This window comes from Arachis stenosperma, chromosome 3 (genome assembly GCF_014773155.1).
Source record: "Arachis stenosperma cultivar V10309 chromosome 3, arast.V10309.gnm1.PFL2, whole genome shotgun sequence".
In the NCBI taxonomy this organism is placed as follows: Eukaryota; Viridiplantae; Streptophyta; class Magnoliopsida; order Fabales; family Fabaceae; genus Arachis; species Arachis stenosperma.
Window position 1 is genome coordinate 1,323,875 of NC_080379.1, and position 11,601 is coordinate 1,335,475.

Sequence of the window (11,601 nt, forward strand, 5' to 3'; positions counted from 1 at the left end):
TCATCATCATAACAAAGATAGATAACAACTTCCTCTCTTTTATTTATAATAATAATAATAATAATAATAATAATAATAATAATAATAATAATAATGCTCACTTTTTATTTCTCCGAATCATCCATCTTAATCTCTTGCTATTCAAATTATTAATAATGCTAATGATTCTTAGCCGCTAGCTAATTAACTTTCCCTAGTATATTAAATTAAGGAGACTATTTTAATAAAGATATTAAAAATGTCTGTTTTTAAAAATATTCACACATATTATGTTATTATTGGACATTTTTATTAAACTGATTAATAATTTATTTTTTATTATAAACCAAAACAAAATTGGTTTATTATAGCAACAATAATAAACTTAATTGTCTGTATTATAAATTTATAATTATTAGACCCGATTTGATCCAATCGAATTATATAATCTAAACCAAATATCTTTAAATTCTTTGATAAAAAGATAATTATATCCCTGACTTTTTGTTTTTCGGATATTTAAATTCTTAAAAATTTAAAAATACAATTAATTAAATTCTTAAAAAAATTAGGTTTATTGTTGTTGTTATAAAAAAAATCAATTTTATTCTAATTTGTTAAAAAATTTAAAAATAATCGATTCATTAATACGTCCAATAATAATACAACACGTAAATATTTATACAGAAAAACGTTTTACGCATTTTTATGGAACACCCCTCAAATTAATCACCCATCTTATAGTCAACGTATTATTTATTTTTTAATCAAGAAACTTCGGGTAATTTGAAAATAATTCAGCTAGCACCCTCCAGAAACAAAAATGTAATTTCAAAGTCTAGAGAGTTCCTTTTATTCCCTTTGAAGTTCTAGAGAATTATATATACTTTTAGTTACAAGGAAAGTTTATAAAATGTAAATTTAAGTTATGATAAACTAATTAGTAATAAATACATTCTATGATAGTTTCTCATGCTCTGTTCATATAAATTTTAATTACTCCAAATTTTTTATACTAAAAATCCAATAACTACATGCATGATTAAATAACATGGCATGTATAATAATCTAAACTTTATATTCTTGCATATGATAAGATTCACCAACAAAAAAGAATCAAACCTTAATTATTATATGTATGGAATTTTTTGAATAAATTATATTAAAGAGGAAAGTAAACTAGAAGTCTAAGCTAGAACATTTATCAAAATTTTATTTTCTGTGTGCTATGAAACGAAATAAGATTCAATTGATGAGAAGAGAGATAGGGATGACCCATTGGTAAAAAAAATGGGACCATAGCATTAATTAGGGTTTGCCAAATTAGTGAGAGACAGAGCAGCAAAGTAGGGAAAAGTAGACCATTGTGTTGCCCTTAATTTCATATTCTAATGTTTGATGTCACTCATATATCAATAATTATTGCCATGCAATAATGCCCTATGCAATTTTTACACTTGCCCATAACCACTTTAATGGAGCGGTTGATTTATGAGAACCTTCCAGGTATATCAAATCAAGGGTGGTAGATATACTTTTTCATATTAAAATTAATAGTTAAAATTAGTTAATAGTATAAAATATATAATTAAAATATATATTAAAATAAATTAAATAATATATTATTATAATAAAAATTATTTTTAATAGTAAATTTTTAATGATAATAACATGATGACCACTATATATTTTATTTAACTTATATTTTTATGGTAATTATATATTTGTCATTATTATTATATGTTATAACAATAATTATATATTTTTTGCTGTCGTTAAAATTATCAATAAACCTTTTAACGATAAAATATAAGACAACTAATATATAACTACCGGTAAATATACTAAAAATTATTTTTATTATTGCTAAAAGTAAAATAAATAATTGCTAAAAATTATTTTTTCTAGTAATGTATGTATTGAAAATGAGTTAAACAATATATATTAATTGATTTTAGTATATACATAATATTTTTTAAAATAAATTAATAATGTAAAAAATAAAAGCTAAAAAATACATTTAAAATAAAAAATAATTAATACTGAGTAATTAAAGTTAATTCCCTATATTTATTCCTTTAAATAAAACACATAATCTCTCTGAAAATAAATACTAATTTACATGAAAGAAGAGCCGTTGGAATGGTTGTTATAGAATGGGACCATGCAAGAAAAATCAAGCTAATACAAAAATTTATATTAACCATATCCTTGTCCATATCCACATACACTCACCAAACAAACACAAAAGAAAGCAAATTAAAGCAACCCCATTATTATATTTTAATTTAAATATTGCACACACTATCTCACTTTCATTACTTAAATACACACCCCATTTGGAACAACACCACGCACAAAAACTAGTGTATCAAAGAAGAGAAAAAAATGGCTAAAGATGTTGAAGTTGAAGAGCAAAGAGGAGGAGGAGGAGGAGGAGAATACTCGGCAAAAGACTACCATGAACCACCACCAGCACCATTGATTGATGCAGAGGAGCTTACAAAGTGGTCCTTCTATAGAGCACTCATAGCTGAGTTTATAGCAACACTTTTATTCCTTTACATCACTGTGTTGACCATTATTGGTTATAGTAACCAAAGTGATACCACAATCAAGGGTAACACACAGTGTGATGGTGTTGGAATCTTGGGTATTGCTTGGGCCTTTGGTGGCATGATTTTCATCCTTGTTTACTGCACTGCTGGCATTTCGGGTAATTCTAAATTCTAAATTTTAAATTTTATCAGCAGACTTTTTTGCAAAATTTTTTGATAAAAAATAATTAAAAATATTTTTGTAATTTATAAATAAAGAAAATTTTTAAATTTAATTTTTAAATATTTTAAAAAATAACATATATAATTAAATTTTTATTTAAGTATTAAAAGGTTTTTTATAAAATATTTAATAACAAAAAAATATTAATAAAAAATAATTATAAAAACTTATCTTATTTAATATTTAATAATTATTGTAAGGTACAATTCAGGTGTAGTCAACTTCACGTGAAATTAATACTTGAAAGTCGTTAGATGATTTGACTTATTTGACTAAATTTTTATCTAACAGCTCTCAGATATTAACTTCACATGAAGTCTTCACCTGAATTTTCACCTTATTGTAATACTTAATAAATATTAAATAAAATAATTTTCGTTTATTTTGTGTTTGCCACTGTAGGAGGACACATCAACCCTGCAGTGACATTTGGGTTGTTCCTTGGCCGGAAGGTGTCGCTGATAAGGGCACTGTTGTACATAGTGGCACAGTGTGCCGGCGCCATCTGCGGCACCGGACTGGCCAAGGGATTCCAGAAAGCTTACTTTGATAGGTATGGAGGTGGTGCCAACTACGTTCATCCTGGTTACAACAAAGGAACTGCTTTGGGTGCTGAGATTATTGGCACCTTCGTTCTTGTCTACACTGTCTTCTCTGCCACTGACCCTAAGAGAAACGCCAGAGACTCCCATGTTCCTGTAAGATATTAGTTTCAACTATTAATTTCGTACAAAAATAACTGTATGTGAATTTTTATCTTATTTTTTTTATTATTATGGATGAACTAATTAAAATAAAAAAATATAATAAAATAAAGGTATTGGCGCCACTGCCAATTGGATTTGCTGTGTTCATGGTTCACTTGGCCACAATTCCGGTGACCGGCACCGGCATCAACCCGGCAAGAAGCTTCGGAGCTGCCGTGATTTACAACAAAGACAAAATCTGGGATGACCATGTAAGTAATTAATTAGGTAGAAACTCATGTGCAGTCGATTTCACGTAAAGTTGATATTTGAGAGCCGTTAGATAAAAATTTAGTCAAATCAGTTAAATTATCTAACAATTCTCATATATCAACTTCACGTGAAGTCGACTTCACCTAAATTTTTATCAATTAATTAATATATGAAAAGATGTAATTTATATTTAATTTTTATGATTAATATAATTGTTCTGTTGTTTCAATAATTCAGTGGATATTCTGGGTTGGACCAATTCTTGGAGCTGCAGCGGCTGCAATCTACCATGAACACATTATTAAAGCATCTGCCATAAAAGCCCTTGGATCCTTCAGGAGCAACCACTAATTAAGCAAATAATATATATAATTTAATAAATAAATTCATCAAGGAGTGGAGTGTAATGCAAGTTTAATTTGTGTGAGGGGTCCCTCTTTAATTTGTCTATTCGGTCTTGTCTTTTAGATTAGCTTAATTAATAATTATTATCTTTTAATATCCAATTTAGCCAATTAAGGGTGTTATTTTGTATCCCCTTTTTTTCCCTTTGGTTTTTCAATATATGTATGTATTTGCTTTGCTTACCTTGTTCTCACTTTATTATATTATTATTAACCCTAGTTAGTGTATCCACTATTTATATTTATGGGGTCTAATCTAGACAGCTGTATTAACTTCTAACATTGCTAATAGGTTTCTTTTGTGATGCTTATCCTATAGTGTATGTGACCTAATTAAATTTATATTAAACTAGTGCAAGTGGGTCTTTTTTAGTGATATTATTAATCAAAGAAGAAAAATATGAGTAAATATTTTTTTGGAACATATACTACATATATAAACTAGGGCTGATTTAATAAGATGGAAAAAAAAAATCAGAGATATATTTTTAGAGGTGTGTATTTAATAACATCAGCCTTTTTATTTTTCTTTTTTTATATTTAATAAAATTAATATATTACGTTGAAATAATATTGTTCTAATTATAGTTAATAAATTATAGTTCAAATGGTATAATTTTTTCCTCTTCATTTAAAAATTTCAAATTCAAGTCTCATTCATAATTAAAAAAAAACATTGTTCTAATTATATAAATATATTAATTACCATTGCAATTCAATGTTCTCACTTATAAGGTTATCTATTATTGTGGTAGTTATGGGACGTGACACATGAAGCTTTCGCCCTTTTTTTTTCTTTCCCAATTCTTTCATTAATTGCGGATGCTGGGGACAATAAATATATATATATATATATATATATATATATATATATATATATATATATATATATATATATGAAAAAAAAAGAGAGAAGAAGAAAAAAAAAAGTTAATTTTTAACCTGGTCTACTCTGGTGTCCAATTTGTCTAATTTTCATTTTAAGATACATATTTAATATTTTAAAATTGTATATTTTTATATAATTTAAATTAAATATTAATTTTTAATAAATTATACAAGAAAATTTAAATACCATAACCATCACAAAAAAAAAGGTTGACAATATTACTATGTGCGGTGGATATGGCTTTGGATTCCTTACTTTTGTACCCCTCATTTCATACATTATTTTATAATATTATATGCATACATAAACTAATGAATGAGCTAATTAATTCACCTCATACCTTCATATATTTTATGTCCATTTTATATATGTGTTTTAGGTGCTCGATAAAGTTATATGGGCACACTCTCTGTTGAAAAAAGGCACTCATAAATAGTTAAATTATCATTAATAATTATTTAGTGTTCTGTTAATTTGTAATTATTATACAAATGGAAATTTAAAAATGGTCACTAATTTTAATTACTATGTGAATCTAAACCACACCCAAGATTAAAAAAAAAAAACTTTCATGATAGGTTGATGTACAAATGCAATGATAGAATTATGAATGAATAATAAAATTGAAGAAAATGACTCTTGGCTTTATATATATAGTCTTATTTTCTTAGATAAGGTTGAAGAAAAATATATAAAATGAAGGTATTAAGCCGCATATTCTAATTTCAAGGGGATATCCTTGATGGAACATTTTAGATTATTACAACAATCATAATCATATGTAATGGTGAATATCATCATAAGTTAATAAGCAACTTAATTAGGGAAAAAAAGGGAAGAAGTAACAAGATGAAACCTTTACTACAATTTATTGAAACTTTTTTCAATATCAAATTATCAATGTAATGGGGCATAGGAGTTACATTAATTAATCCTATGCATTTTTATCAACATAAACATAGAAGATTCTCGAAACAACCTATGTAGATATTACTATTTTATATGATATATCTATGCATAAGATGTAAATAACTTTTAAATATTCATTTTAGCCAAAATGGGATCTAACTATAGGTTTTTTGGAACAAGTATATGAAGTGCCTTTTGAATAGTTAATATTAGTTAAATTTTTTTATTTATAAAAATTCTCATTTTTTTAGAGGATTTAAAATTTAAGATTTAATGTTTATAATTTAAGATAAAAAATAATTTATAAAAAGATTTATCTTGGCTAAAAGAATTGATTCCTTAATTAAACACTTTTAAAAAAACTAATAATCAACTAATAAAATATTAATTTTTTGAACTAATAAGAAGGAGAGGGATTTTTTTTTCTTTTACTTTTTTTTTTGGGGACAGAAGAGCTGAATATATATATATATATATATATATATATATATATATATATATATATATATATATATATATATATTCTTTTATTTTGGGGCTCTTTATTTGTTTTATGGTGTTATAGGGCTCTTTAGTTTTTTACAGGGATTTAAGGCTCTTCTTGTTATTGTAAATCATAGTCTATATCCATATTTTGGTATGGGTTTTATATTTTCACATCCATTGGGCCGAGTATAAGCCCACCCAAGCGATGTTTTTTTTTTGCAAGTAAAAGTGAAACCGATTGATTTTAATTAGTTTGTTATGAATTATTATTTGAATTTGGTCACCCTAAATGCATTAACCCAACTCCTCAAATTACTTCTAATATATATATTCTTATAGTTTTTTGAATTGCAGCTGACCCGCAAAAAAAAAAAAATAATAATAATAATAATAAAATTATGAGAATCACAATGCAAAGAGAGTAAACATATGCGGTGCAATGGAGGAAGTAAAGAGAATCACAATTGCGATCCACTTCTCTGCACAAAGGCATGAAAAGTAACTGAACATAACAACAATGAATAATACCCAGAAAATGAGAGAGAACAAGCATGAAGTGCTGACATCTTCTTTAATTAACATCACAAGTTATATTCACCCCATTAAGTTGTATTCTTGCACTATATGTGCTCATTATATTTTGTGGTTTTTTTTTTTTCACATCAAACAAATTTACTGTCGCTTATTTCTTTTAGTTTCCAGTATTTTTTTGTTGTAATTCTTAGTTTCATTTGATAATAAATAGTTATTATTGATCAATGAGTTGCTGCATATAAAAGACGAAATTTAAAACTTCTGACATTTAACAAATTTGGATTGGTCAAGTGACTAGCTTACTTATTCGCATAAGCAAGTGTCGGAACTTCAAATCCTTAAATGAAGCTCAAATTTGTAACAGATTAGTCTTTCGTCCGATGGATCGACAGTTATCGTAAGAAACCAAAAAAATAGAAAACCTTCAATACTTAAATGGACAAATAAACTCAATATTCAACCAATTCAAGTTGGGTATTCATTCTCATTTATTATTAAATAAAATGAAAAATCTAATAATATATGGAGTAAATTGACTGAATACTAAAAAAATGAGTAGACAAAATATTTTTGGTTAATATTACATGTACATACACATGGAGTGGATGAGTGGGGAAGTAGAAGTGTAGAACACTAGTACTACTAAGCATTTGTGATATTGCATGCGTTTTGTGGCTTAGCAATAATGTGATGGGGGCAGGCCAAGCATGAAAAGGCCTTTGCTGCCCCTCTAAGCTAAGGCAACCCCATGCTTTTAATTACTTCTACTCTTCCACGTAGCGATAAAGCTAAGCACAAACCTTCCAACTAATAATCTATCCCATACAGCCATTTCTTGAACCTCTTCTCCTTCACAAAGCAATGATGTGATGAATTAATTATCATATGATTTTATTCCCTAACTAGTATCAATTTGCTTGTAATGTATGCATATGAGTATGGGCACTCAAGTAGTTCAAAGCCATGAGGAAATTATAAGCATCATTCTCACTCAAAGCCACCCCAAGAGGACTCATCAAGTACAAAAATAAGCAATAACCTTGTGAGAAAAATGTTGTATATGACCAAAATGCCACTAATCAATACAATTCTTAATTTGGTTCAACTGTGGACTTATACAAGTATATAATCATGGGCAGTTTGGGAATTACACAGCAATCAATGTTAGGGGTTGGGGTCAGCTGAAAGCAAAACCCATAATTCTGTTCCCCCCTTCATTGGCCTCCTTTTCCCAACACATAAATTCAAGCACAAGGAACAACCACTTCCTCAAGATACTATAAAAGCCATTGGAAGCTCTCCAACAAGTTTTCATCCAAAAGCTACTACCTATTTTCTCTTCTTCTAAGTGGTTTACACAATACCAGATAGACCAAAAAGAAAAAAATGAGTCGCATTGGTTTATTCTTCCTCTTCCTCCTTTCTACAATACTTGTGTCTATTGCTAGTGGCCAAGAAAGAGCTCCTCATGGCCTTGAATATGAGAGTCCTATAGCTTTCTCACCATCAGCATATGATTTCTTTCATCCTAATGCACAAAAGAAAAATGAGACCAAGGACCCTTGTTCTGCATCAAAATGTTCACCTTTGCCTATGGCAGCACAAGTGGAAGCAACTCAAGTATATGAAAACAAAGCATTGGCAACACATAAAGGTAGGAAACAAATTGGAGTTGGTGCTGTGGCCGGCATTGTCTTCGCTGTTGCTTGTGCTGTGCTTCTGGCCATGGGAATATACTATGTAAAGGTCACTCGCCAAGCAAACATGAGTAGAACAACCAACAACAGTGTTCAGTGTCATGCATAATATGCCCTCTATGGTCCTATGTCAGATTAAAAAAAAAACTATAGCTTATAGCATGGTTGAAACTTGACCTCACCACCCAAGTTCCTTAAAAATCCTTCCCTAACCATATCTGTGTGTGTATGTAATGTATCTAAATTTTCTTGTTTCTTACCAGTAGTAACCTTAATCTTTGTTCTTTATGGTTAGCTAATGCATCTAAGGTTATGATAGTGATCAATTTCAAATTTGGATGTCATCACAAAGTGTTACAAGCTTCTAATTGGGATGTTCCAACTTCTCACCATTACAAACTAGTGAAAAACTACCAATTTTTGTGGAGTTTTATATTTGACTTCCAAAAAGGAAAGCATTTCTATTTGAAAGTTCCTCAACCAAATCAAGAGCAATAGTGAAGCAATGAAGCAACTTATTCCCCCTGGGGTCTACTATAGTCTAATACCTCATCTTCCTCGTTAGTCTATGAATTAATGCCTTAACAAATTAGATACATTCTCGCAGAATTTGAAACCAAGAACTACCATAAAGAGGCTCACATCAAGACGATTATAAGTCATAAATTATAGATGACAGCCATTAATGTAAAACATTCAGTGCATTTTATAGACAACAGCCAACAGGCACCTCCAACATGCTAGAGAACGCCAGAGGAGAGATTGTAAAACAGTATGTAAATTACAATTCATAAATTAGTGAGTGCAGGGGAATAAAATCAGGAATCTTGATCTGTATATTGAAGCATCATCTGAGTATTGTAGTACATTGGTCTACAAACAACTGCCCGTGTACACAACGGTTTAGCAAATAATTGAATGTGACGGTAAAAAAGAGGGCAAGTATTGCATGTTTTGATTTCACAATTACAAAAGTTGAAACATCAATATTGAAAATAAAATTACTCATAACATTTCTACCATCCACGTGAGCTGAGAGACTTTATCAAAGGTCCAAATGTTTGATCTACAGCTTTGTTCCATATATGTGCAAATTCAGAATGGGATTTCTTAGCAAATGAGGGTTGTCTGACCTAGAAGGGCATAAAAACCAAATGGTTAGCATTTAAATGTAGTAAGTCCAAATTGAAATTTACAACATAAGGGTAGCAGAGCATGGAATATAGCATGCCTGTTAATTTCACAAAAAAAAAAATATAAATAAATAACAGAATAGCTCAAGAACGTGGACTTGAAATCACATGGCACACATTCTATGTATACGAAGCATAACCCAACATATGGAAACAGAGGAGAGTGGAAGATACTTGAAGTCCAATTCGAAGAATGGTCAGCAAGAAAGACATCATGGTACCTTATAATGCTATACCTGGATTCATTCAACAGCTAATCATGTTTAGTAAAAACTTGATATCATGCACAAGGACAAACAAGAACATCAACTTTTCATATTGATTTTGTCAATCACTGTGGACAAGTGAACATGTGTTTAGTGAAGCTTTGCTGGATATCCAACTGCCACATCTTAGCCTGAAGGTAGTTCCAGCAACTAAGTAACTATAAACATATAGCTTCCGACCAGGCTGACAAATTATGATATTGTCCTTTTAAAAAGAGTAATGTTATATAGCAAGCCATTCCACCCCAACCAAACTAAACACACCATTAGAGTCAGCATAGTGTACCTAAGAAATGGTGGGGAAGAAAAATTCACATATGAGCTTGAAGAAACTCTGTTTCCCAATTTGGGGAAGTTCCAAACTGACCCTCATAAGATTTAAACTATGAATAAATTAGCTTCTTAAAAAAAGAGAGAAAGAAACTATGAATAAATTAGAAACTCAACTTATTATCTAATCAATCATAAGAATTCCTTTCGACATTATAACAACACGAAAGCTTTGTCCATTAGGTGAGACTGGCTAGATCATATGAATGGAATAGTACCCTATCGCAAACTGTGCTAATAGTCTAACCATTTAAGTCTAAATAATTTTTTTATCGGTTCTTGCATAGTATTTCGCTTTTACCTTTAGCTACTGAGCTACCCTATATGCACATGATCAAGCCACTCATCACAAGATTCTACCCTCTATACAACAATTTTGTCACTAAGTCCAAATCTGAGATTCTACCAACCATTTTGACACAAAGTTACAGAAACATCTGAGACTAAAACAGGGGGCAGCTTGCAAGAAGGACCCTAAATTAAGCAACAGATACAAGGCATAAATAAAACCTCATAACTGAGAACAGACATAGTATTCTCTCTCGGGCATTCCAACAAACAGTTGGTGCACAAGACGAACAATCACTTAATAATTTCTCAAATTCAATACAGATAAAGTTGCATTTTCACTAAAAGATGAATTCTCATCATTTATGTTATTTTGACCTGAGATTGAGATTGGACGTTGGAGATGGAGGAGTAGATGTTTCTTCGCTGCTCCAGAACCACCGCGCCGGTCAATACCACTCCCAGTGTAGCTCCAAGTAGCCGCTCCTATCCATTCATTCACACACCCCAAAAAACAAAAAGCGATGATTTTTTGTTTGAAACAACAAAACATAAACATAGAAAGATAGAATCATGGAATCGTAAGAGAGTTGAATTTCATGCTTGGAGAGGGAGTGTACCTGGGTGAGTATGCTAATCATCGTCTTCGCTTATTGTTTTTCTCTGCAACAGATTTGTCGGAGCAATGTTTGTTCCCAATTGCGGTCTTCCCCAACCAGAGCAATCACCACGCAATTTCTCTCTTTTTGTTTCGAGAGAAGGCATCATCACATCACTGCTACCCAACGACGTCGTATTAGCTATTACTTCTCGATAAATCCATTGGGCCTCATTATTGGGCCTCTCAATGAAGCCTTTGCAATTGAAATAAAGTAAAAGTCAAAAG

The 11,601-nt window shown here is 30.0% G+C and overlaps 3 protein-coding genes across 3 annotated transcripts; 2 read left to right on the plus strand and 1 right to left on the minus strand.

Moving 5' to 3' along the window:
• The first annotated feature begins 2,314 nt into the window (after nt 1-2,314).
• LOC130969483 (aquaporin PIP2-7-like) lies at nt 2,315-4,306 on the plus strand. The gene is made up of 4 exons (XM_057895221.1): nt 2,315-2,695; nt 3,163-3,458; nt 3,578-3,718; nt 3,957-4,306. The coding sequence occupies exons 1-4, from the start codon at nt 2,368-2,370 to the stop codon at nt 4,068-4,070; spliced, it is 879 nt and encodes a 292-aa protein (XP_057751204.1). The 5' UTR covers nt 2,315-2,367; the 3' UTR covers nt 4,071-4,306.
• Nucleotides 4,307-8,246: 3,940 nt separating this feature from the next.
• LOC130969485 (uncharacterized) lies at nt 8,247-9,032 on the plus strand. Its single transcript, XM_057895223.1, has one exon. It carries the CDS (start codon nt 8,328-8,330, stop codon nt 8,745-8,747), a length of 420 nt encoding a protein of 139 aa, XP_057751206.1. The 5' UTR covers nt 8,247-8,327; the 3' UTR covers nt 8,748-9,032.
• A 419-nt stretch (nt 9,033-9,451) lies between these two features.
• On the minus strand, nt 9,452-11,486 carry LOC130969486 (uncharacterized). Its single transcript, XM_057895225.1, has 3 exons — nt 11,336-11,486; nt 11,094-11,201; nt 9,452-9,771 (listed from the first exon to the last, which is right to left on the minus strand). The coding sequence occupies exons 1-3, from the start codon at nt 11,354-11,356 to the stop codon at nt 9,655-9,657; spliced, it is 246 nt and encodes an 81-aa protein (XP_057751208.1). The 5' UTR covers nt 11,357-11,486; the 3' UTR covers nt 9,452-9,654.
• Between the last annotated feature and the right edge of the window lie 115 nt (nt 11,487-11,601).